This window comes from Onychostruthus taczanowskii, unplaced genomic scaffold (genome assembly GCF_017590055.1).
Source record: "Onychostruthus taczanowskii isolate IOZ18803 unplaced genomic scaffold, ASM1759005v1 scaffold3, whole genome shotgun sequence".
Taxonomy (NCBI): domain Eukaryota; kingdom Metazoa; phylum Chordata; class Aves; order Passeriformes; family Passeridae; genus Onychostruthus; species Onychostruthus taczanowskii.
In genome coordinates this window covers 7,672,930-7,699,931 of record NW_024500349.1, presented here as the reverse complement: position 1 = coordinate 7,699,931, position 27,002 = coordinate 7,672,930, and the positions used below count along the sequence as shown (strand labels likewise).

The window sequence follows — 27,002 nt, the reverse complement described above, 5'->3', positions numbered from 1 at the left end:
GAGTCCAACCCTTCGGTGACTTGAGGATCAAAGCTGTGACTTCGGTGTTAAGAGCACCACACTCTGACCAACTGAGCATAAGGGGAAATAACAAAATGAAGTAAACAATGGTTTAATAATTCTACAAACAAAATAAAATTGAAACTTACCTATTAATTACAGTTAATGGAAGCATTTGCTGACTTCCTAGAATTACAAGTCTCTATTTAAAATGTCATGCTGTATCAAGTGAAATGTAGACACCTACTACTCCACTCTATTTAAAAATTAGGAAATAAAATCAGTCCAATGAGTTATTTTCCATAATTCTCAATATCCACCACTTATCATTACACCTTTGTATGTCTTAAAATCTTCCTTTCTTCTGTCAGACACATCCTAATTGCAGACCATTAATTACTTGTCAATCTCTCTTATAACTTCATGAGTTTTAAAGACTTACTGAAATTTAACACTGACAGTCTAAAAGCATGGAAGTACAAGGTATTCCTCATTAGGATATGTCCATACTTCTGGCTGTAGCTGCTGATAACAACTATTTTACTTAAGAACTTTGATGCGTTTCATGATAATCCTCATTTTCATGAGCTACTTCCTCATGTGATTTCCTCTCTGTTACCTGATGAACATCTCCATGTTTTATACACCAATAATCATCAGTTTTAACATTTTAATCTTGTACACCATTCACCAATCTCAACACCACTTCTGTTCAGCCTCAAATATGAAGACTTAATTTCTCCATGCATTGATTATGCCTTGTATGCTTTCTATACCATTTGCTCAGTCCTTAAATGCCATTAGTATCTATTAGTATCAATTTCTTCTTTATATTCTATCTCCCCTGAATACAAACTGGCTTTTTAACACAGCAAGACTTCTGCTTTGGTGCACTCTGCAGATAAACATAATAGCGTAATCTGTTTCAGAATAATTTTTCCTCAACTCTTTCTCCCAGTAGATTCAGCTACTAAGTCAAACTTTAAACAGTCATGAAGATGCAACATAAGTACTGAGGGACTTCGTATCTGAATGAGAATAATTTCAAGTTCCTCTTCTACTTTGAAACTCAGAGTTCCCTTATGTCATCAGTGCAACAATGAGCTTAACATTACGATGATCTTGCACAGCCTAAGGTGTGTAACACTGACAAAGGTTTCAGCACTGCTTGAATCAGATGGGAAAGGAGAAAAAGAATAATGGAACTAAACTGAAGCATTTAGCAAACTCATATATAAAGCTGAAACTTGATTGTGTAAGACAAGAGCTTACATGTGCCAAAAACATTAACACTTTCTCAGAATATGAAATACTGCTTTAATAAAGTACAATACTGGGTTTGGATGAGTCTTTTATTCCAAAAAGTGTCTAGTGTTACCAACCAGAGCATACTGAAGACTGGCTAAAGGGCAGAATATACATGGTGCAGAGATAAAAATGAAGAAAGACAAATTCTAACTTCACCTCAGTCAGGACAAAGGAATTCCAGAAGATCGTCACAGTAAGGGTGCTATGGGCTAAACAATGGGTTAACCATTTCGAGGCCCAATTGGTAATTTAATCTTTTCCAGTCTTGTTAAGGAAAAAAAAAATTATAAGCTTTTTTTAGGGTTTACAGTAGATGTAACAGCATAAAATCAATTTTACAAAAATTTAAATATTGAAGCAAATAATCCCCTGAAGTCCTTAGCTACTGAAGCTGATGCTATACAATTTGCTGTACATTTGAAATCAAGAGCAGAACCAGGAAAGACAGAGAAGTAAGAAGAATTGTAAGAATTCCAGCAGCAAGTATCCATGCTGAACTTAGAAGACAACTGCACACGAACTTTATCTACCATGAAACAGAAATTTCAGATAACTTCTGATACTTGATTCTTTTCATTTTTCATTGCTACATTATTCCACAAAAGTCAGAAGGTACTGTACCTCATATAAAATGTTCTTTTTCCTATTGCTGAGGGACACAAGCCCTCAATGCTTTACAATACTAGATTAGAAATCTTTAAATATTGTTCCCTAGAAGGATGCTGAGAATGAACTTAATCCTGAGAATTCAGCTTGGACAGCTTTGACTTGAAAAGTTAGCTCTGTAAAATAGCTGAGTTCAGATGAAATCAACACACACTTTCCCCTATTAGAAGACTCAGATCCTGAAATCACTCAAAGACCAACCCTATGTGGGGTGAACCATTATCAGCTTTATATAACTCTTCCAATAACTTAGGTCTTTTTAGACAATAAACTTAAAATCCTTATGAATTCTAAAAAAAAAAAAGAGAAGTATGGTTTGTAAATGAGCAGATATCTAAATAACTTTGGTGGGGATGTTTTAAAGAGGGTATTAGTAAATGTAGGGTAAATGTTAATTTACTGCAAAAATTCTATAGCACCCTACCAATTTAAATTTTATTTCATTTTTTAACAGTTTTTTTTTCCTTTGAATACAGTGTTAAAGTAATGCATAATATGCTTTCTGTCAGGTTATAAATACATTTCAGAAAAAATAACAGAGAGCATAAAGACTGAAGATTTAAGTTTAACTTTGAACACATCAGATCTGTTGCATGGCAAACACAACCTGAGTGTATGGGTGGTAACAGCTTCTAATAACATGTCCTTATACTATACCCATATTTATGGTACATTTCTGTTATTAAGCAGGAAAAGAGAAGCCCTTTGGACTGGAAAAGTCTGGAAATGACAAATACTTCTACAAAATAAGCTGAATATACTTACTCTGAATAAAACTTTTTGGAAAGACATCTAATTATGTATAAATAGCACATGATGAATCTGTGTTACCTTTTAAAATAAGCTTCCCTTCACATTTCATCTCATTGGAACATTAATTATGAACACAATTATGACACATCTGTGAAGTCATGTTTTTCATAACTTTTATGGATCTCAACAAGTACTCTTCAAAAAACTGAAAGAGAATGATAGCTTCAGATAGCTGCTGTTAGGAAGGCTATTTTAAAAAAAGAGGAGAAGATTCTTGCAAAAGTGCCTCAGAAGTTTTGTTTAGTATGGTCTAGCTCATTCCTGATTTGGCTTCTTTGAGGTATCAAGGTAATTCCAAGTAAGAGGCAATAAAAACTGTTTGACTTGAGTACTCTGCGTTTTCACTCACTACATTTACATGCACAAAACCTTATCTGGGGACTTGGATCAAATAATTTAGATTCATTTTGTCAGATATTGTTACTCAACAATGTAGTGGGAACATTGAAAAGAGAAACATTAGCATATTACTCCTGAGAAAATACATGTTTATGATAATACTGGTAATACTTATATGTCCTTCTTCATTGCAACACAAAAAATTGTTGTAAATTGGGTTACTGAGTTGCTAAACCAAAAAATGCTTATGATGAAGCAAGGAGAGCAGCACTGTAAGAAAAACAGGAGATGAGAGAGAAGAACACATTACAAAAAGAAGCTGTGATTCAAGCAGAAGTTTCTGGACAAATTTAGAGCTTGTGCTCAAAGACATCCCATTTGCTATTGTATCTCTGGGTTTTCCTGGTTTTGTTAGGGTGCCTTTGTTTACAAATTCTCTTTGTTCATTTATTTGTATCTATGTTCTTTGACATCCTCAGAAAATATCACTGTTTTAGAGGACAGGTCTAATGCTGGTCACCAAGAATCTAAGTGTACTTAATAGATGTGAAACTATAGGTTGAATATCATGATAAAAGTAATAAACCAGACACGGTATTTCCATCCATGTATTTATTTACCAAGAGTTTAAGAGTTTACTGGCATTTTCTAGATGGAAGAGATATAATCAAGAGGACAAAGGAAGCAAGAATGGACCTGGACAGGGAAAGGCCTGTTCAAGGAGCTGACAAGAGCAGAATATTTTATGATAAATATAAGAGGAGAAACGTGGGTCATTCACTTCAATCCAAGACCCTGTACTTCTATCTCCTACCCCAACTACAACAATACATAATCCACCTCAGATCATAAAGGAATAAGAAAACTCATACTGTAATCATCAGAACACTGATATAAATCTGTTAGATGCTCACTGTTCATAACAGATAAGAGGTAAACATGTTCTTAAAACTGTATTTTAAAGAGAAAGATAAATAGTGAACTATGTAGTTTTGTCATATACCATTTCTCTCCATTGATTTTAATATAGGAAAAGTGTTTTTTAATATAGCTGCTACTGCTATTGCCATTACTATGCATAATAAAAATTATCATTTGCCAGTATCTAACTGCTTTAAAACAATGTGACTTTGACATCAAATTTTTAAGTACCTGCCTTGTTCTGAAAGAAATACAGGGTTTTTTTCCTTGAACTATGTATATTTTAAAAATATCTCTTGCTTATAGAGTGAAAGTACACAATACAGATAGCATAAAACCCTCCCCAAAGCAAGTATTCAAGCTCCGTTTCTCTTTCTCAAAATCACAAAAATTAAGAAAAAGGGAAAAAAATTAAAAAGAAAAAGAAAGACAAAATTTTGAAGTTTCAAAAGCGAGGTAATTTGTTATTTTTTACATCACAAAAGCTTTGAAAGAAACTTCAGAGCAACAAAGACTTTGGTAGATAAGAGTATCCTGCCAGGCCATTCCACACACAGGTTTACTGGAAACAGAAAGCCTCCAAAGCCCCAGATGTGCATAACATTTAGAACAGAGGAAGAACAAACCAGCCAATTTCAATTGCTAAATAGCACACGAGAATATGAAAGTGTCATCCAGCTGCACAGGAGTCCAGACTCAGAATATAATTTTACATGTTTAAACTGGTCATTCTCCATGTAGCCATTTTGATTTTCGGTTAAGCTGAATTGGGAAAATGGAACTGAGGGACGCATTCAGCAAAGCTGACATACCTGAGTATCAATTTTGTTTTCTCTATGTAACAGAACACACAGACAATAAAGTCCATACTAACTATCACTTCTTTTTTTTTTTTTAGCTAAACCTGTCACACATAATTTTCAAAGAACCTATTTACATGCAACTTTTCCCCCTACATCTTCAAAACCTGCATTTATATAGCCTCTAGGTCAATACACAGGTCCATCTACTACAGTCACCTACAGCACAGTGGCACCTCTACATGGAACAGAACTTACTTTTCCAACAGTCCTTTTTCCCCCAGTGTGATTTTCACGATACTTTAAATGATATTATGTTCCTGAAAAGCATACTCAGAATTATAGCTAAAATAATAAAAACATATTTTGAGGTAAAAAACCAAATCCAATAAAGCCCTACCTGAACCCACTGGAGATGAAGCAACGCTAAGACTTTGTAAACTTCCATTCCTGAGCAAAGTTGGAGATTTTTGAAGACCAGAGCTTGTCACACTTCCTGCAGCAGATGCCACAGATGAAGTTGGGGAAGCAGAAGAAACTGAAAGATGGGAAAGACTTTCTTGACTTTTATTTCCTTTAGGTCTACCAGGCCCATGTTTATTTTGCTTATTTCCTTTCCGTTTCTTCTCTGTTACAGTTTCTTCTTCTAGTCCAGAAGTTTGAGCTCGTTTGTATGCTGTAGAAGTAAGGCTTGAATTACTTATGTCTCCAGGTGAGCTGTCAAAGCTTTTAGATTGGGGAACAGCTGCTGACGATGAAGGGAGACCAATTAAGGAAGTGAAACAATTGACTCCTCCCTCTTGGCTCCCAGCCTCTCCTTTATGTACATCTTTGGTTGAGGAAGCCTGTTGAGAATGTGTGAAACTGTCACTTCGCAGATCTGTGTCTGTAAAACTCAAAAAATCTTGGGGAGACTGAACTGAACTTCCAGAAGATGACTTTATGCTCCCAGGAGTGCCCAAAAAGCTTCCTATAAAGAGAAAGAAGTACAATTATGTTTTTCCCTGTAGTTGATAAAAACCGATGGGAAGTACTATGATCTTAGAAGAAAAAACTTTAATGTGAAAGGACTTTATGAAAAGCTTTACCAAGAGCTAAAGAATTCTTTAAATAACTCATTGGATTGGTTCTCCTGCTGATCTTCACTTTGCTGGATATGATTCTCAGATTCCTGTCTGAGATTCAAATTTGCATCTGGGGCACAAACAAGATGAAAACGAATAAAAGAAGAATAGCAATTTTTTTGCTTAGGCACCTTTAACATCCATCATGTTTTGAAGCCATAACAAACACTTGGTGCAAATTGGAGCAGGTTTTTTTGAACATACAGATACATAAAAAGGAAGCTGACAGAAATGTGCTATGATCATATACACACTATGCCTGCAATCTTCCTTACCATTCTACCTCAAATCAAGAGTCTGACACAGGTCAAGGGAACAACAACAATTGGGCTTAATTCTCCCTGACTGAAGAGGAGTTCCATAGAAGACATATTTTTCAAAAGTACAAGAGAGAAAGCGAAAAACAGTGTATGAAATTGGCATTTTAAGACTTCTTTAGCACTGTCACAAAACCATAAAGATCTTTTGTGTAATAGAATTACATTCCTTCTTCAGTATTTAGAATGCAGTCATTTAATCACTGTATTACTGCATTCAAGGCAGAAAAAGAAGCTCTTGGGAAATACAAACACCTACTTGCACTGAAATTAACTGATTTTACAGGTAGATGTCTGTGGGTACTGTTTCACAGAATTCAGACTGATGACAACATCAAGAAAATATTCCTAACTATGACACTAGGTATAAAAAACCCATATCCTTTAAAAACTAGTGTTTTATCATTAGTACTCCACTAAACATTGTTAATTCCATTTAAAATAAAATTTACATAAATACAGCTATTTTTAAAAAAATTAAAATATCATTGTTATCAACTTCCCTTAATGCAGCCCAAAAGAAAATACATGCACATAATAAAGATCTATTTTGCAATCTGCAGTAAGATTTTTCTTTAAATGAGGAATTCCAGAAGGCAATTTGCAAAGTTTTGGGAATTTAAACAAAAAACTCTGCCTCTGCTTTCAAGTAAAAAAATGTGAAAGACTGAAAGAGCTCCAGACAAATTTACAAGTCTTCACTGCATAAATAAACTCAAAAGGAAAATCACCATCACAAAGCATCAACAAAAGTCAGCTACTAGACACCACAATGAAAATTACTAAAAATTACTTTATAGTAATTTTGTTTGTTGTGTTCCCAAATAACATGTTTTAATAATTAAGGAATTTTTTTAAATCATTTTTTCAACTCTGATGAAAATGCCATAACAAAATTTGCATTTAAGAAGTATTCATAGTGCATGGTGTGGGTTTTAGCAAGCTCAAAAAGTAACAGATTTTGTATTACCTAAGGTAAATAAACCTTACATACTTTTTACATACTCACCTTATGTTCATATATTTCAACTACAAAACAATTAAGTAGAAAGTTCTTTCACTCTGAAGGAAATGGCGTACTTTAAAAATCTGCATCTTGAGAAATTATTGAGGGGCCAATGCATCCTATGCATTAGGTAGTCCAGTTCTGTTCTTTAGCCAGTGCACTGACTAAAAAACATCAGTACTCCCTTAAAGAGCTAAGACCTCTAGACTCAAATTCATTTTGAAGTTTACCCCAGATTAACTTTCTGGCACATAAAGACACTTCTGTTTGCAGCTAAAGGGAATACCTTAACAGTCCAAACAAAAGCATCAGTTCAGCCTTTTAAAAATGTACAACCTTCTTTTCCATGTTATAGCAACAAACATTTTTACCCTGAAAAAAGCTGGGTTTTTCCCTTAAGTGAAATAACATTCTCAGTATTGAGGATAAAAGATTAACTACTTGCAAGTTCTGCATACATAAAATTTCTAATTCACGTCAAAGCAGAAGCTGTGTTACTGCTTAACAATCAGTACCTTGCTGAAAAGGGCTAGCTGCAGTCACAGTTGTTCCTGGATTTCTTCCAGCACCAGGCTTTCTTCCCCTCTGACCTGAGCTGTGACCTGCAGATTTCTTCCCTTTGCTCTCTGACCCTCTAGCCTCTGAAGAATCTTTTCCACTTGAAACATGTGTAGGAACTTCCTGGAAATTTGCATTTGTAAATCGAGCTGAGGTATCTTCCAACCGCTTCAAGGAGCCTGACATGGAGTTGTTGCTAGTGCTTGTGTATGTCTGGCATTTTAAAAGAGAGAAGAAATTAAAGAAACAAGTCACACAAAAAACTCTAACAACTGTTTAAGGGACCTCATTCTTTCAAATGAACACAGAAGTGTTCAAATACTACTGTAACTAGAAACAGCAGGAATTACAGCAGCTGGACTCTGAAGATTCTCAGCAAACAATGAAGTACATAAAACATCATTTTGTGCAAAAAAATGCATGACGGCTTTGGTTGAAATTTTTACTTCACTAAGGTAAATGGAAAAATCTCATGGGTATGGTCTTTATTGACTATTTAAATAGGATATTGTTATTTTCTGCTTAAAATTAAAAATTAGAAAATAAATTTTTAATGCTTTTCTGAACATACAATTTTATGCCTTTTTTGTTAAACTGGAAATGTTGTTCCATCAGCAGTGGAACTGTTGAAGGTGTCAAAACATAAGAATTTGGAATTTTATGACTTTATAGCCTCAACACCAAACCAAAATCAGCTCCCTGGCATATGAACCATTCATCCATTCCTTAAGAATCACCAAGCAGACACATGAGACAGCTGACAGAAACACACTTACTACAAACCAACTCTCTGACAGGTACAAAAACAACCTTGAGCTCCCAATGCAACTCCTACCCACCCCCAAGATTTCTAGCCCTTTTCCTACACTCATATACTCTCCACAGGGCTTTCAAAACATTCATCTTTTGGTCCATTATTTGTCTGTTAAATTTTACCAGAATTGTTCCTACTGGTGAACAATAATCAAAAGAGGTTTCACAGAAAGTAACTAGGTGGGCAGGGAAACTGCATGCACAACATTAGGAAACCATACAAGGGAATAGTATTGTTCTCATGACTGAAAAAAATGTGGAGTTGTGGTAACAGAATTTTAATAATATAAGGAAGAAAATGAAAGCAAAATCAGGTAAAAGAAAAAAACCCCTACTGTTGTTTATACTCAAGACACCTAGTAAAACAGCTTCTTTTAAAAGTATATAGATCAAACCTAGAAACTACTCATCTGTTCAAAACGAGCTTGTCTGTTTTCCAGTTCTCTACAGAACAGAATTTAAAATAGTATCTACAGTCATCTCCATTAAAGACCACACAAACACATGCCTCTTAAAATTGATCATACACACTCCTCTTCCCTGTCCCAAGTGGGATGCTTGCTGAATTTAGGCCTACAACAGAATGTTTCTTCATCTTTACAGAAAGATTTGTATAGCAGCTGTACAAAGTTTTCCATATTTTACTAAAATAGCTAAGACATTTACATAAACCTTACTTTTCAGTTGCAAATGACAGAAGACAACTACATATACAAGCTGTGAGGAAAGCAAATACTTCAATCTATTTGCATACCAGGCCAGGCAATGACAAGTAGGCATTAATTTGCAAACACTGTGCTGTGATTTGGTTTGACTGCAAGTCTGAACCCCACTCCTGGGCAGATTTTGAAGAATATGCATGCACAACACAGTTCTGCTTTGAAAAATTTTTCTCCCACAGCTATTTGCATTGCAGAAGGTGCTATAAGGTGTACTGAAATCTACATGCTTACTCAGAGAATCATAAACACTAACATGATGAAATACACCCTAAGCACAGAGAGCTACTGTCATTTTTACACTCTCCATCTATCACTCTGTGCATCCTGAAGAGCTACACCATCCATCTGCAGCAAGTCTTAAAACTTCTGGGGATTTATGGCAAACACTCAATAATCAGTCTTGGCTGGCTTCAGGACTGACCCAATGCTGGCCAGGGCTGAGCCCATCAGAAATGGTGGTAACTCCTCTGTGACAACATGCCGAAGGAGGAAAAACAAAAAAGGGTTCTTGGGCAGATGTAACTGCGGCCAGAGAAGGACCAAGAACATGTGAGAGAATCAACTCTGCAGACACCAAGGTCAGTGAAGAAAGAGAAGGAGGAGGTGCTCTAGGCACCAGAGCTGAGATTCCCCTGAATCCCATGAAGACCATGGCGAGGGAGCTGTGCCCCTGTAGCCCATGGAGATCCATGGGGATGCAGAGATTGACGTGCAGCCCATAGAAGGAACCCACATCAGAGCAAGTAGATGCCTGAGAGGAGGCTGTGATCCTGTGGAGCAGTCTCCTGGCAGGACCTGGAGACCTGTGGAGAAAGGGGCCCATGCTGGAGCAGGTTTCCTCATAGGACTTGTGACCCTGTGGGGGATCCACACTGGAGGCAGGCTGTGTCTGAAGGACTGCACCCTGTGGAGAAGGGATCCATGTTGCAGCAGTTGGTGGAAAAGCACAGCCCGTGGGACAGACTCGTGATGGAGAAGTTTGTGAAGGACTGTCTCCCATGGGAGTGATGCTGGAGCTGGGGGAGGACTCTTCTCCTTAAGCAGCTGCAGGAGCAACCAGTGACAAACTCACGACAACCCAAAATTTTTTACCAGGAGTAAATATGGAGCTGACGGCTCCTTCCAACTAAGAAGGCAGGCACAAGAAGCGACAGCAAAGAATTCAAATTCCTAAGTCACCGTAGTTTGTCTTCAAACATTCTATATCTATGTCCCAAAAGTGAAAAAATGTAGTGCTACTACATTAATCAAAGAGTAGTCAGGCATTTCTTATTTCAAACTTAACTGATTCAGACTGAACAACATTTGCTGCAACATTACAGGGATGCACAAAAGTGCCTCTCAAAATAGCAGGGGCTGGAACCTCAGTAAAATTTCTTGGGCATAAATTCTGCAGAACAAACAAGCAATTCAACTACACTAAAAGAAGGTAAATTCAGTTTTCATGATTCTACCTAAAGAAACCACTCATCCAGATAAAAATATGCTTTAAGACATCACCTGCATAAATGGTCATTACCACTGGATTTACAAAGGTTTAACATCTTTAAAAAGGAAAAACAAATTTCATTTCAAATTTCAGTTTCCTCCACATGAACATTACGGTAGCAGAAGTGATGATATGTCACAATTAATTCATGCATTCAATACAAAGAAAGACTGCTGTGAAACAGAGATCAGGTTCAAAACAATTCTAGCAACTCCAGGTAAAAGGACACATAAAAGTAATACATTAATGCAATATTCTGAACCAAATATTCATTTTAGAAAAAAATAAAGCTTATTTCATTACTAAAATTTCAAAGTTTTGAGGAACACATTACAAGTTTATAATCTAGAAAAGCAAATTCCTGTAAATGGTGTTAAAAGGACTTAGAAAAAACATTAATTGAAGGAACTAGCCACAGCAAAAAAAAAAAAAAAAAAAAATCACTTCCATATATCCAGTAGATACTTTTTTAAAAGACATAATTGCAGTTAAGAACTTCTGAACACCAATTTTCCAATAAAAACACCAGTAAAAAGCTGAACACCAATCTTCCTGATGATGTGAACCACTATAAAAAATGTCAATAAATGAAGCAAACAGGTTAGGTAAAGAAAACCCACATGCAAAAGATTAAATAAAAAAAACTAAAAGGGCACGACAATATTCAAATTCCAGAATTAATTTTCTGTTTTAGTTTAATTAAGTTATAATTTAAGTTCTAGAATTAGAGATTTTCTAACTTTAGTGTTTGCTAACTTTAGTGTTTGCTCTAGCTCATCCCTGTGACTATCCACAGAAATAAACCTTGTAATTCGCAGAAAGATAGGGAGGACAAAGCAATTAGAAATAAGCTTAGCAGAAAAACAGAATCTAACTGTGTCTTTGGCATTAAAAGCATATTCCCATAGGCAGGATGCAAAAGATAATATTTCAATATATTTTTTAACTTTTACAGAAAGATACAGTAATATCACTTATTGTAAAAACTTATGATGATTAGATAATCAAAGTATAAGAGGGATATAGTTCAAGAAAATTAAGATCTACACAGTATAAAAACTAAACAAAGGTTGTAAAGTTTAAAGGAGTTTCTATACAAGTTTCCATGAAGCCTCTCTTACAGGCTATGAATTTTAGAAGTCCTCTCAGAGTCAAAAGGAGTAATGCTTAGGGCAAATTAATAAAATGAAATAACCAATCATGTGGACCAGTCAATACTACAACCTAATCTCAACAGAAACTGTCACACTCACTGACTGTAATCTCTAATTGCTCTTAAATCAAACCAGCAAAGTGATAAATTGATTCTACCTTTTCTTCTATTTTTTTTTTAACAGAGAGTTATTGAGAGTTTCAGAAAACCACTGACTACTAAGTCTCACTTGACACACCAGCATCAAAGAGAATACAGCAGAACAAGAAACAAGACTCTCAACAGAAGTGTGAGCTACTAATAATGGGATGTTAGCAGGTATGAATTCTCAAGTTAATAATCTTACTATGGAGAATCAAGAAATATGCAAAGCATACTAAAAATCTAACTTTCTTGGATATTATTCTTGAAATTGACACGACTAGTTGAGAGAATACTTCCAGAGACCAGAGAAAGTTGGTATTCAATTGTTTCACCCCATCCTGATGAGGTCTTGGTGTACCATATACAAACACACATTTGTTGAATGTAACACCTCAGCAACCAAACCACACGCAGTTAACATAAGCCTCAACACCTTACACAATGATCTGTGTAAACTAAGCACAGTTCAACTCAAACCATGATTCCCTGACTCTGATGTCAAGCATCACCACATGAATGGGACACATTCTTTCTAACTCTGAAATCAGAAAACCCATTTCTCAATAGTACTGCCCATTCTGTAACACCAACATTAGTGTCATTTCATTGGTGGATAGCAAAAGTGATTCTTGCTGAGTACAATGAGAACTGTCATTAATTAGCCCTGTATGTTGCTGCTAGAATTAGGTATTTTCTAACACATCAACAGAAAGGTAAGGTCAGAGAACATAACAGAACAATCTGCTAATAAGGCAAATTTTAAGTATATGAAGCGTGAGCTGTAATTTCATAACTACCAGTTTTAAATGCTTACAGGTTCAGTGTCAGCTCAGCATACACAAAGTGAATTCTGAAGGAAAGACTTTCTAAAACTTCTCAGATTATTAAATATACCTCAATTAAGGAAAATTTACTGGAGTATCACTGGCATCTGAATCGAAATTTAGGTACAAAACTCTTTGCCTTTCTCCATATCATAAACCTTCAAGTATTTTAGGATTATACATTACAGGAAAAAATACCAAGAGTGCTGGATAACTATAGGATACCATTATAAAGATCCTGTATAGATAGTGGAATAATTACATCATGAAATTTTGACATAAGTAACTAAAGTGGAAGAGAAAAAACACATTGACTTACTTTTTCTGTAGTTACAGTAAGAGATGGAACCAAAGATGGTGAGGACTCCGACTGCTTCTTATATTTTTGCTTGTGTTTATCCTTCTCTTTATATTTCTGTAAGTTGTAAAAGACAATAAAAACTAAGTTCAGCTTCACCCTTAACATAACCCAATCTATAGTGCATCAAGTGTTACCAAAACTGAAGAGATATGGCAATAATGTCCAGTGCTATTTGGAAAACATATTAAAGCACTGAATGTTTTATAATATAACTTTATAAAGCAAATCAAGTATTTATATTTGTTTTCAAAGTACACAAACTGAAATTCTCCAGTAATAACCAGCATTTACGAATGCACTGTCTTTAGTATAACCCATCTTTACAATAATCACTTAACAAAAGAAACTGGACTAAAAACAGAGACATGGCCTCTGTTTCAAAGATCTCCGTTCATTTTTATCAAAGATTTCTATCTATCCACTTCTCTGCACCTGCACAGTGTTTTTTGTTGGGATACTAATGTAAATTAATGCAAGGTTTTAGCTTTGGCTCCCCTACTGACATCTTGATGTATAAGAATAGGAAATCTGATTTAGATTTCATTTCCAAAAAAGGGACATACATTTTACAGACTAAATAAGTATTTTCCATGGTAAACTGAATAAAATATCAAAGCTATACAAATCAAATGTGCTTCCTAAAAGAGCTGAGAATGTAATCAGTTTTTTAATTTTTATTTCTTAAACATGAATGAAGCATTGGCAGTGTGAACAAAACTGTGCCAACAGAGAGAAAATAACTTCTTATCCCAGACCCTTTATAGTATAACAGAAGTCTTTCACACTGGCAGAAACAAATTTTTGGAGGATTACAGAATCAGCCCCAAATTGTATTTGTTTGAATAGTTTAGATAAATACTTTACAAAAATAGCGAGTCTGACAAGACTAACAATTAAACTTAGAACACAGAAGATCAGTATTTTTTCCAGTCTAATCATAAACAAGTTCTTTTTTCCTTAGCAATGTAATATGGTTTACTAAGACACAGTCTGTGCCAGAAGATGCACAGAAACTGCAGCTGGTAGAGAAAGCTACTTAAAGCTAATGGCACTCAAGTATTTCATCTCTTTAATTATATTTTTGTGGAATTTTTGTGAACTAACACAAAACTCTGCAGAACAGCACAATGTACAGCTATTTGTTCAGACTGCTTCCACAGAGAGCTACTAAACACATGCAACCATATGGATGGACACAAGGGGTTTTAAAATCCCATTGAGCAGCTTGGTAAGATGTGTAAGTCTAAACAGCCATACGAGAACTCAGTAACTGTTTTGAATCTTAAAAAACTACCCACGCTGATCTTTCTCTAAATATCAAAATGATTGTCCAAACTTTCAAAAGAACATCATTTGCTCAACAGCAACTGCACAACTACTCTCACCAAACACCAGGACGAGATGCAGTACGTGCATACTCTATTCAGGTATGACCAAGTATCACCTTTCTATTTCTGTCACAATGGAAGAATTATCAGAAACTTATTTCATGGAATCAGCCTGAGAGAGTAAAAGGATTAATTTTAAAATTCTCCAGTAAAGAAAAATTGGTTAACTGACAACCTAGATGCAAAGCTGAATGCAAAACACTTCTATCTCTACCTTTATGAACTGCAAATACCAGGTTAGACTTAGACATCACCTTGTCTCTAACCAGCCCAAATCCATTTAACTAAATTAATTTTGCCAGGAATGAAATACAGTTTAACTAAGAAAGTTCATATATCAAGTAAAAAAATTATCAGCACCAAAATATTATGGAAAACTATACTTGCTAAATACAATTCATAAAGTCCTTTTAATCCTTGTACACTTCTTAAAACCCAAAGACAGGTACACTTTAAAAAGCTGACAGTCTGGGGTTTTTACATACTCAAGTGAACCTGGGTTTTTTTTTTTTCCACTCTGCCATATGGATAAAAACATAGTTTTTCCCTTCATAATAAAGTGAGCATGTGTCATAATTACAATGGCATACACCACAAGGTAGGTTTTAAAATTTTAAAACCTAATATAGGCTTGTTGAAGGAGCTTTAGATCAGGGAGGCTGTGTTTGCTTTCTTTTGTGTTTTTCTCAAGGGGAGAACTACAATGGAGAGGAAGGATTCAAATGCACTGCAGTCTTTTCAGTAACACCTTAAATGTAACAGTCCCCAAAGTGCTACACATACTAACAGAAAAGCAAGCAGGAATCAAGGAAAAACAGAAGCATCTACACCAAGACTGCCACGTTATCCATTGGTTCTCTTAATACAAAAGACTTTCATCAGTGCTAAGCTACCAAACTTACTACATCACCAGTGGATGTGTTTAGAAAAACTTGAGTAACAATTTCACTGAACCCCAGATAAGCTTCAAGAAGGAGGCTACGGAATGGCTAACCAGTGCCTGACTTTCTTTGGCTTTCTGGAAAATTCAAATCACCCTAAAGAATTTTTTTTATTTATAATTTTGGAGCCAAAGGGCAATGACTTTAATACACTTTAGGATGACACTTCACAATAACAACAGTAAACAATTAGAGAACTTTTAAATGAACACGTTTTACAATCTTTTCTGTTGACTTTTTAGTGTTCTTTTACTTCCAGTGTTATTTTCATCTAAAAGGCAAAGAACAATAAAATTCTGACCAAAGGAACACTTAGAAGGACTTCAAATTACATTCTGTAACATACTGAAATCAACAGCAGTCCCAACACATAAGGAGGTGTCAGGAAGGACAAGGGACACAAGAACAGCAGGAAGAAGACGGCATAAACAACAGTGTCTGCAAAGAATATATTTGATTTCTGTAAAGAGAAGCATCAGCAACCACACTGAATTCCTCCCCCAGATCCAAACCACCAAGACAAAGTTTGCCAGGACAGCTTACCAATGTTACAGCTTTCCACTGAAAGCCATTGCAGGGGTAACCCATCCAAAGGCCTTCTGCATCCAAATATCTCAATCACAAGACATCTGCTGTCCTTAACCCTACATTTCCTCCTTCTTTTAGGTTATATCTCCTCTCACCATTTTTTTCTTTTCTTTTATTATCTTTTTTCTTCCCAAGGAAAGTTGAGAAGCATTACTTCTGAATGTGAATTGACTTCAAATGCACACAACATAAAAGAACTGGAAAACACTGCAGGAAAATCTTTGAAAGGAATGCTCAGCTTTTACATTGATAACAATAAAAATTTCAACAAGCTGCTGAGACTGCTGAAGAGGCATAGCTCCTACAAAATGATTTCTTGCAGTTGCACCCTCTTCTACCACAAAGATGCACAAAAAGTGTAAGAAGAGTTCTGAAATATCCACTTTAGAATTCAGAAAAGGATTAACAGAGGGACATGAATTCCCACAATATTTAACAACTATGACAGCTTTCAATCAAGTCTGTCTCAAAGGCCACACAAACTAGCAATCTTCCCTACTGCCACAAAACCAACAAACTGTTAGCTCCCAATGGAGAACTCTGCATGCTTCACTTTTGTAAGATCTCTATTCAGTTACAGCTCTAAAAAAACTCCAAAAAAAGGTAGCAACAGCTCACCAAGATAAACATTCATCCATAAAACCACATGGGAGTCCCCATTCTAAGGAAGGTAATGGTATCAAATGTCTGATCTTTTACAAGCTTTATGTAAGGAAAATAAAGGACAGAAATTACTCTTAACAAGGACTGAAAATAATATTGCCAGTGAGTGAAAGCTAAGGGAGCATTAAGGGCAAGCAGAACACACATATCCCATTTATATACTTAGGAATGAGTTCAGATGTTCCAAACTCCTGTGCAGAGCTGATAAATGCAATCTGTACATTCTGTAAAACCAAGATTTAGCAGAAGACACAATTCCAAGGAACAATACATTAAAAAATAAAGGGCCAACAACAAAAGTGACAAAGGAAACTTTAATCTTGGTTCTCAAGACCAGATCCAGGCTGTTCCTGAAATCTTTCTTACTGTAAGAAAAAAATAAGGTATGATTGCCTTGCAACTATTGGGTAAGCACCTGTAACAAAACTGGTCCTGAACAACTTGAAGAGCCCAGATTTATGGTGCAGCTAAATACTAATACAAAATGCCTCGAGTTCATGCATCATGATTAATCAGAAAGCTTCATTTCTCACCAGGGATCTCATTTTTGGCTTTTGTTTCTTACCTAAAAAATTATGTAATCCTATCTTCACTCCAACAGCTACACGTTGCTAGATAACAAAACAAATATGGTGCAAAATTTCTAGAATTTTACAGCACCTGCTGTGCATTGCTTTCTTGCAGAGCACAGGGCAGGGGATTGAAGAAGGGGATGGAAATACATTCTGATTGCTTCTACTTCTCCCACAAAGATTCAATCTACAAAATTATTACATAATATGACTTCACAAATACACTTTGGTTCCAATTCTTCATTTTTTTAGCTCATTTACTTGTTTCATCACTCTGAAGACCAACATTTGCTCATTCATTTTCTTTAACTTACTTTCAGAGAACATTTGTCAGACTAGTGAAAAAGACCAGCATCTCATCAAAATATCAAATTAAGGATGCATGTTTAACTATATTTCAGCTTTGATTCCTTACTAGGAGAAGAGATGTGATAAAATGTATCTTTTCAAACTTTGGACTTCGATGTTTGGAAAAAATGAGTAACACAAGTGAACAACTGTTCACTTCTAATGAACTAGAATTTCTTCTAGTACAGAAGAAATAAATGAGTTCAGCTTTTCCTTTAAATGGCATTAATAATTCATAACATTTCCACATGGAAGTATCATTTAACTTGTTGAAGGTATTTACACCTATTTGCAATTCATTTTTGTCTCTGGAATGCATAGCCCTCTTGAAAGGGGTTTCTACAGGAGTTTATTTGATTAAAATACATTCCAAAGTTCAGCATTTAACAGTTCACTGTTACAAAATAAGAAAATGGTTTTCTGACCCCACTCTCACCTTTCTCAGAGTGCTTAGCTTGTCAGACCTCCCGTCTGCCCACTCAAACTGCTGAACAGCAGCAACAGAAAACCAAGTGGAGAATTTTGTTGTTTTAGTGAGCTACATTAGTTCTGTGAAGGAACATGAAAGATGAACAGTAACAGGCACAAGAGACAGATGCAGAACAGAAAAGCAAGAGCTCATGAGTTCAGGGAACAGGAGACTACTGTTTTGGGAGAATTAAAACACATGCACACTATCAGCAACCACCAGTGCTTACTCCTTCAAGATCAAACTGCTTGGGTTGACCTTGAATTACTGCATTTTTATGCTTTCTTTATTACAGAAATCCTTATCCTCCACTACCTTTGGCTGTTCCAAGGTTTTAAACCTCAACAACATTTTAAAATCTACTTTCCTTATTGATTATTAAGCAAAATCATCTGAATGCCTAAATCCCTCGTTTTTCAGCTGCTGTTTGACGTCCTCAAATAATTTTAATGTATCAGAATGTTCTATTAGCACAGAGTACTCATATTGGTTCTTTTGTCATTTATAGATTTTCTGCACTTTGTGTCACCAAACACTGTAAATCCTGAGCTGTCACATCACAACTAGCATCCTCAATGCAAAGCTGTGCATAGTTCTTGCTCGCTCCAAATAAGAGGCCAGATCTGCTTGGCCTCTTATTTAGGACTAGTAGCTATTAGTAATATAACCATAATAATAACTGCAGAATGAAAGATATTCACAATCCCCAAGTTTCAAATTCAAATCCTAATATACCTTATTTTTGTAAGAACAGCCCTTTCTCAGCATCCATCTAGCTAGCATTTCAAACAGTAGAACCCACAGCAGAAAAATTCAGTGCAGCAGCAGTGCTGCTGCAGTCACAGTAATAGAAGGATACAGGCAAGGGAGAGGTAGGACACTACTGCCAGCATTATTCATATACATACAGCTCTAAGCATAACACTTGTTCTTAAGAACCAGTTCTTGATTCAATTACTTAAATACTCAAAAGCCTCACTTAAATACAGGAATAATGATCATAATTTTAACTGTCAATGGTAAAAAGACTCAAGAATCAATGACAAAAATGCCATCCAAAGCTTCTATGAGGTGCAGGACTACCAATACTTACACAGAATGAGCTACTCCTCTGACATTTAACAATAAAATACACTGCTTCTGTTATTTGCAGATTAGTATTAATTGTTAGTAACGGATATGCAGGGCTGAACAGTTGAGTAGTACTTTATAAGTTAAAAAATGGTGCAAGATTAACTAAATCAATGCAACTATGTATTGTCAGTGCTCACCTTCACTCCCATAAAAATTACAAGTTTGAATTACGCATTATGTGAATACATACTGTGAAAAGCTTCACTGTCTACAAGGTAACCTAAAGATACCTGTCACATATATATCATGAAATAGGCAAGTAGACTGGCATACAGAAGGAATCCATTCAATTTTCCTTCCTCAGTCAGCTTAACATCATAGATCATCTTCAACTGCATATGGTCTACCAGAACTCAAGACACGGTATGGGTGAAATATAAAACTTCATAAAAAAGTATCCACATTACCTTCTAGAAACTGTCACAAAGTCAAAGTACTAGTAATGTTGTATTAATTCAGAATCCAAAGCCAAGAAAAAGAAATTTCAAAGCACCTTTTACTTCTGCATCTCTCACAGTAACAGCTATAGAATTGAAATCATGCTGGTTGTGAATGGGCTAGAGTTAATCTACTTCAACTAGTTGGTGTGGGTCTGTGTTTTGGATTTGTGCTGAAAACAGTGTTGATAACACAGGAATGTTTTCACTTTTGCTGAGCAGCCCTTATACAGGGCCAAGGCCTTTTCTGCTTCTCCCCCCACCAGCGTGTGGGATGGAGTTGCACCAGAACGTTCCTGGGAAGGGACAAGCCAGGACAGCTGACCCTAAATGACCAAAGATATCCCATGCCACATGGCACCACACTCAGTATATAAAAGTCAGGGAAGAAGAAGAAAGGTGGGATATTCAGAGTGATAGCATTTGAATTCCCACAGTTACCAAGGGATGCAGCCCTGCATGCCTGAACACCTGCCTGCCCATGGGAAGTGGTGAATGAATTCCTCGTTTTGCTTTGCTAGCATGCACAATTTCTGCTTTATCTATTAAACAGTCTTTATGTCAACCCACAAGTTTTTTCACTTTTACTCTTCTGATTCTCCCCCCCATCCCAGAAGAGAGGAGAATGAGCAAGTGGCTGTGTGAGGATGAGCTGATGGCTAGGGGTTTTATTTTCTTTCACAGTAAAAGACAAAGACTAAAATGTGCACTTTGAGATGGAAAAAGACAGTTGTAACCTAAGCAGGCTTACAAAATTCTACATCTTGCAGAGTAGTTTTAAAGTATACCTGAGGTGGTATGCTTGTCATTTTGATCTTATAATAATTAACTAATCCCAGCTGACAAGCTTAATACTACTGAGGTGTTTGCTGGGCTAATTTACACTAAAAGCATTACTCTTTTTTCAGTAATATATATAATGTGTTACTGTAAGGTTAAAAAAATATGAGGCAGTCAAATCAGTAATTCCATTATAATCTTGAGAATTGAGACAAGGAGTTCCTACTTTTTCTCTTACTAAAATAAAAGAAAATATAAATTAAAATGAGCTTATATTCTTATGCATTTTTTCTTGACCTCAGCAAGAGATCATTGTGCTGGTGCCAGCTCCAGTAAATGTCATGCAGTTGATTATCAGGATGACAGTTGTATACACAGAACACTGCACAAGTTGACAGAGAATTTTAGTGAGCAACAAGTCAAACCAGATTGTCACCTTTTCTCTTAATCCTGCAGATAAAAATATCTATTACTAAATACACTCAGATAGAGTAGCTTTCTAAGGAAATTTTGTTTACACAGCCACATGCTGTCAGTATTCCCAAATAGTTTGACTTTCAAAAGAATTTGACATGAAGAGATGTATTAAAAAAGAAAAGTCTGCACTCCTATGAAAGTCAGTACAGAACAGGTGCCCAGAAAGAGAAACGCTATTCACTGGCAACAACAGTGAAGACTGAAGGATGAAGACATCCCTCTTTTCAAAACCATGAACCCACACAAAAATTCAGTTTTAGGAAACAGGAACTGGGTTCTGCATCCTAGACAGACAGTGTATTTATACACTGAAATACACGTGGTTCATATTTATTGACCAGCTTTTAGAGGTGTTTCAGAGGCATGCTTCCTTCCCTCTGACTGAACAGAATTTGGAGTAAGTTAACAGAGATATGCATCACCATTTGCATCTGTATCACTCAGTTCTTATTCAAATAATATTTATCTAGTATTACTTCAATTACTAAAATGGAAGTAATTTCAAGGTGGTTGTAAACCACTTTTCTTCTAGTTATCTTTAGCATTCTTACAATTCTGCTTCGGACATCAAGAGCAGTTGAAAGGATTAAAGTGTCAAATATATTAAACTGATTAACAAAACTTACAAATTTAATAAAAATGCAATGGAATACTGCATTACTGAGATGAGTTTGGAGCTTTTTTTCCCTAAAAAGTTACATAAATCCCCCAATGTTCAAGTAGCATCACTTAGTTTATGAAATGAGGTAATTCATAGAGGAATTACACAAATAGAATCATCTTTAAAACACTCTATACAGCACTATAAAGTGACTCCTTGGGACTAAAACAAATTTTTTTGTTGCTGTTTTTCAAGAGAAAAAAGAAACTACTGCTTATGCACTGAATAACCCAAAAACCTGCAATCTGATCCTATTTTTACCACAGAACCTTCTGTGATGCATAGCAGGTCCATTTTACCTTTTCCCAGTCAGTTGTTCAGACAGTGAGGAAATGCCACAGGAACATTTGATCTGAGTGTTTACAACGCGCCTTGTACCAGCTTACACAGCACATTAAACTCATTAAAGAGCATCAAGCACCTTTCTCCCAAATGAAATTCATTGCCCTGACACATGAGCACAGGCTCCTGCACAACGCATTGGCAAAGTCTGGGCAGTTCCAAACACAGTTCCGAACCAACGCACAGCCCATGGGAACTCTCAGGGCAGAGACATGGTTTAACCTTCCCTTCCCATGGCCTAACAACCAAACTCCCAGCTACAGTGGAACACACCGAGGGTGACTGCCACAACCTGTTCTTAGGTGTTCAAGTTTCTACCCACAGAATCAGAAAAGCTGTAATGTTTCTTTAAGAACAACAACACAAGCAGCAAAAATATGCCCACAATGCATTAGTAGCTCAGTGTTTATGACACTCCTGGCTCCTGCATTTTAGGTTCTCCTCTGATGCTCCCCAACTTCTGTGATAATGACAAGAGGTCCTCTGTCACTATTTTATATTTTTTGGCTCCTCAATCACTTCTTAGAAAGTCTTCAGTCATGAGGCCATTTTTGTTTCATTTACATTATATGAGCTACTACAGCAGAGTTTTAAATTCCTGCTCAGCTGAGACCAAAGCACTTCTAGTAGAAAAGACACCTGTGTAATTCAGCTGCTAGATAGCAGTTAATTATTACATAATAGATTCACATTTTTCAGAAGTCATAAACATATAAAGCTAGTAATGTTGCCTAATTTTCATGTTAGTGGCAAAAGAAAGACTTTTTTATTATACAAATGTCAATTCCAGATATGTTTAGTTCCTTCTTTAGTCCTTCCAAATATAAGACTACCAGTAACATTAAAGCACTCTTCCACAGCCTCATGGTTGCCTAAGTTTTCCCAAGAAAGCCTGAGTAAGTACCTGGGCCCTGAAGAAACGGGATATTATAATGGAATGTCAAGTGACATACCACCAGTCCTCTTTATAAGGGACCACAGCCTCATCACTAAATCATTTCTAAATAGCACCTCTGTTACAGAAACTAACAATGCTTAGGCAGTAGTAATCAGAATATAATGAAGCCATTTATTCTGTAGCTTCAACATCATCATGAAAATTAAATCATACCTAAGGTTTGGTTAGAATTGTTCAGGTTTTTTTTTATTATTATACCCTTACATATTAGTTACCAATTTTGTTGGCAGCGTGCCCAGAAGAGACTAAATACATACTATGGAAGGGAAACTTGGGCTTTCAGCTGAGCCTGTTTGTAAAAACGACAGTTACCTATATTAACATTTTCAGACCAACCGCTTCTTACTGAAGTGCAATATTTCACACACACAAATGGATAGCTTTTGAGGTCTTAGCAAGAAAAGTGGTTCCAAACCACAACACATACAGCTACTGCTGAGCAAAACAGAAAGCTTTAATAATGCCTAAGATCAGATTATCCAAATTTCCAAAGAATGAAGATGAAAGATACAGCAGAAACGACAGTGGTCTTGACAGACACACAAACACTACTGTATCTGTGAAGAAAGATATAAATATTCACTATATAATATGACAAAAACCTATATTCTCACATCATTTACAAAAGAGGAAATAAGGGAAGTCACCCTAAAAAACTGCTCTACTCCTCCAAGATATTTAATACAGTTTATAAAATACAGAGCATTAGCTGAAAAAAAAGCTGACACTATTGACTGAACACACTCAGTTGAAAGTCCTGCCAAGTGTACCCTGTAGATTACACAGGTACGACCTTGGAAGCATGGTATCTTCAGTCAAATTCATTTAAGAAAAACAAAAAGTAAAACCCAAAAAAAACCAAAAAACCACAAACCCACCAACTTACAAGTTTTGTCAATGCGAGTAAAAATCCATGCATGTACTTTGATAAAACATGACCTAGAATATGACAGTAGTGAAAAACTGAGAAAAAAATATTGCAAATATTACTAAGGGTTTATTGTGCAGCTAATTCTGTAGTGTCTAATTCAAAATTGGTTTTTCTACCAAGTTGTTATTAAGAAAAAAGAAGTCTGCCAAAGCCCCATACATTTATTATTTTAGCCCTAAACTTAGATTTAGAGGTACAACAGCATCAGAGTGCACACTCTTTTCTGCATTACCAGATAAAGACGGAATGATTCACATACACCATTAAACAAGTCTAAAGGTTAGACTTTTTCAAAGACAACCAGCAATCAATATCCATCCAAAATGGAAGGGATCTTAAAATCCAAATCAAATATTAAGGAGACTAAGAGTCTAAAGACTGACATTTGCTATTCAATTTCCTGTTTCTATAAATATAGCTCCTTTGTATAATACACATTTGGTCCAAAGATTCTTTGATTCCAAAGTTAATGTAATGATTTTTAATAATGTAAAACTAAGTTTATCTACATCCACACAAAATCCTATTAAGCTATTTGTAAAGGACGTGTGCTAATGAGAAGTTTTGTATGTATTCTTAGAGGCCTAAAAAAAGTGCCAAAGCACATATGCATTATTGTGTCTGTTATCACCTTCTGTTGAATTTAGATGACAAATTTCCTACAGACAACTGTTAATGCAGCAGTAATAAAAACCTAAAAATAGTAATCATCACAGATTTTAAATTATTTTTTAATAATATAGCAAGTCAGATCATTAAGAGAATATGGCAACATTAGAAATCAGCAGTTATGTTCTTTGTACCCTCACAGCAAGATTTCCCAGGTGAGTAAGAAGGTATTTTGCCAGCACAGTGGGTTTGACCCCTGGTACCAGTAAAATGTGTCAAGAAGAGATGCCAGTTCTTTGACGAGAGGAAGATATCACAAGTTGAAACATAAGGAATTAGATGCATGTGATACAGTTGCTAAAATGTCTACCCCTGGTTTTCTTCTTTGTGTAGTCACAAAGGGTATACAAGAAAAGCTCTAACAGAAAATTATAGCAAAGTCAGTTGCATGGAACAGCCTTCCCAATGGAGAAGTTTCAGTACTATGTTTCAGTATCACAAAACTCAATATAAACAGAAATAGAGAAGTGCATATACAAATGCACCTGAAGAGGTTTCCTCATTGGATGCCAGTACCTATGGTTTATCACGTGTTATTTATTATTCAGTGCTTCAGAACAGGATTTTCTTCACACTTTTCAGCCAAAATTAAATTTACCAGAAAGGGCTACTTTTAAGCAGATGTGCCACATAATTAGCAACGACAAATCCACTTACTTTTTTCTCCTTCTCATGATGTTTATCCTGAGAGTGAGAGGAAGAATCACTTAAACTTTGATCATATGACCTATTAGATCCCCGTTTGCTCTTTTTCTAAAAAGAGAAAATATATTTATGGACAGAGAAAAGGAACCATTTGAATAAATAAAAAGTATAAAGCATTTCCACTGACAAGATGCCTTATTGCTTGAGGAAAAAAACTTCAGTGCTTCAGTTACTGGAAAGCTGACTAATGACTGACTCTAAAATTCACAAGACCACTGAATATATACCGGAAAAAAAGCCTGTCCCTATATCAACTTTTACACCTCCCACAAATTTGCAAGATATGCTTTCCACAGAGAAATGAAATATGCCACTTTTTAAAGGTTAAAAGATGCTAGACACATTTTCAATTTTTCATAACATAAAACAAAAAAGATGCTGCTCAAATAAGTATCACATGAAACCACAATGATGCCCTGACACATGCTTGAAATGCATTGTAAGGTGACTTCACGACTTAATTATTATTCAAGCTATCTGTCTGGTATATTTTCATTAAAATGGATTAAAAACCAGGATAGAGAATGCTACAGTCATGTCTGTGATTATAAGTGGCAGATGTAATTGCCTGCATTTCTGTAATGTCTGAGAACCTAGTTCAGGACTGCAAATACTTTATGCTGGGCCAGCGCTCTAAATGTTCGTTTTATTGTAACTGAGGAAGCATTTAAAGACACTTCTTTTGCCAACCAGTTTTCAGTGGAATAGTAGATGTAGAACACCCACCATCTTCAGCAGTAAATATTAAGCACCTGTATTTACTAGGCCTTAACAGTCACAACAATCCTAAAGAAAAACTTAAACAAAACAATCTTGCCAGTCTTTACTGTTCTTACCACTACAGCTTTGTAATGGAAAGTTAACTAATTGTATGTCAAATATAGAGTTATGTCTCCATCATTAAACTTGGCTTTTAAATAAACATACCTGTTCTCAATCATAGCAGCACTGCTATATTCAAATCAAAGGCATAACAGTGTAAGGGTTTGCCTTCATCACTAAATAAGAGACCATTTTTGTTCTTTTTGCAAATATTTAGCTCAAGACAGTAAAAAAAAAAAAAAAAAAAGAAAAAACTTAGCTTAGTAAGGGCCCAGAAAGCCCTGAGTTATCTTCATTATGAAGCAAATTCATCAGTATCCATAAAAGCACAAAACTAACCTCACCAAGCTAATCTTCTAGAAACTAAATTGTTGACTGGTCCTGTGTTTTTACCCCACTGCAACCTAAAAGTCACACCAAGCATTCAACTTTTTTAGCAGTGAAAAGTAATCTGCAAGTTAAACTATAATTACAAGAGTATTTGAACTTAAGTCTGCATATTTTAGTATTAATAAATAACATTTTTTAAACATCAGTAAGCCCCTCAAGTCCACACACTCGCACATGTACATAGAAACAGGTATCTCAAACTGTCAGTTGTTAAGAAGTGAAAGGAAAGACTCCAGAGGTCTGATCCAAAACCTACTGCACTGACTAAAAAATTTCCATGATTTTCTTTTCTTGTTTGTTTTTAAAAAATCAAACCTCAAGTCACTTCCTTAAGGTTGTGTTTCAGAGAACTTACAAGGAGAGAATACT

At 35.6% G+C, this 27,002-nt stretch overlaps 1 protein-coding gene across 5 annotated transcripts in view; it reads right to left on the bottom strand.

The window, feature by feature from the left end:
• The window catches only part of MLLT10 (MLLT10 histone lysine methyltransferase DOT1L cofactor), a 123,055-nt gene that overhangs the window by 50,581 nt on the left and 45,472 nt on the right, over positions 1-27,002 (bottom strand). For 4 of the 5 annotated variants that reach the window (XM_041408415.1, XM_041408416.1, XM_041408413.1 and 1 more), the window contains 4 exons: positions 25,374-25,469; positions 13,317-13,412; positions 7,810-8,065; positions 5,248-5,817 (listed from right to left, as the gene is read on the bottom strand). In XM_041408415.1, coding sequence (XP_041264349.1) covers positions 5,248-5,817; positions 7,810-8,065; positions 13,317-13,412; positions 25,374-25,469 — 1,018 coding nt within the window. The remainder of the gene's footprint in view (positions 1-5,247; positions 5,818-7,809; positions 8,066-13,316; positions 13,413-25,373; positions 25,470-27,002) is intronic. The other variant, XM_041408414.1, reaches the window with a different exon arrangement.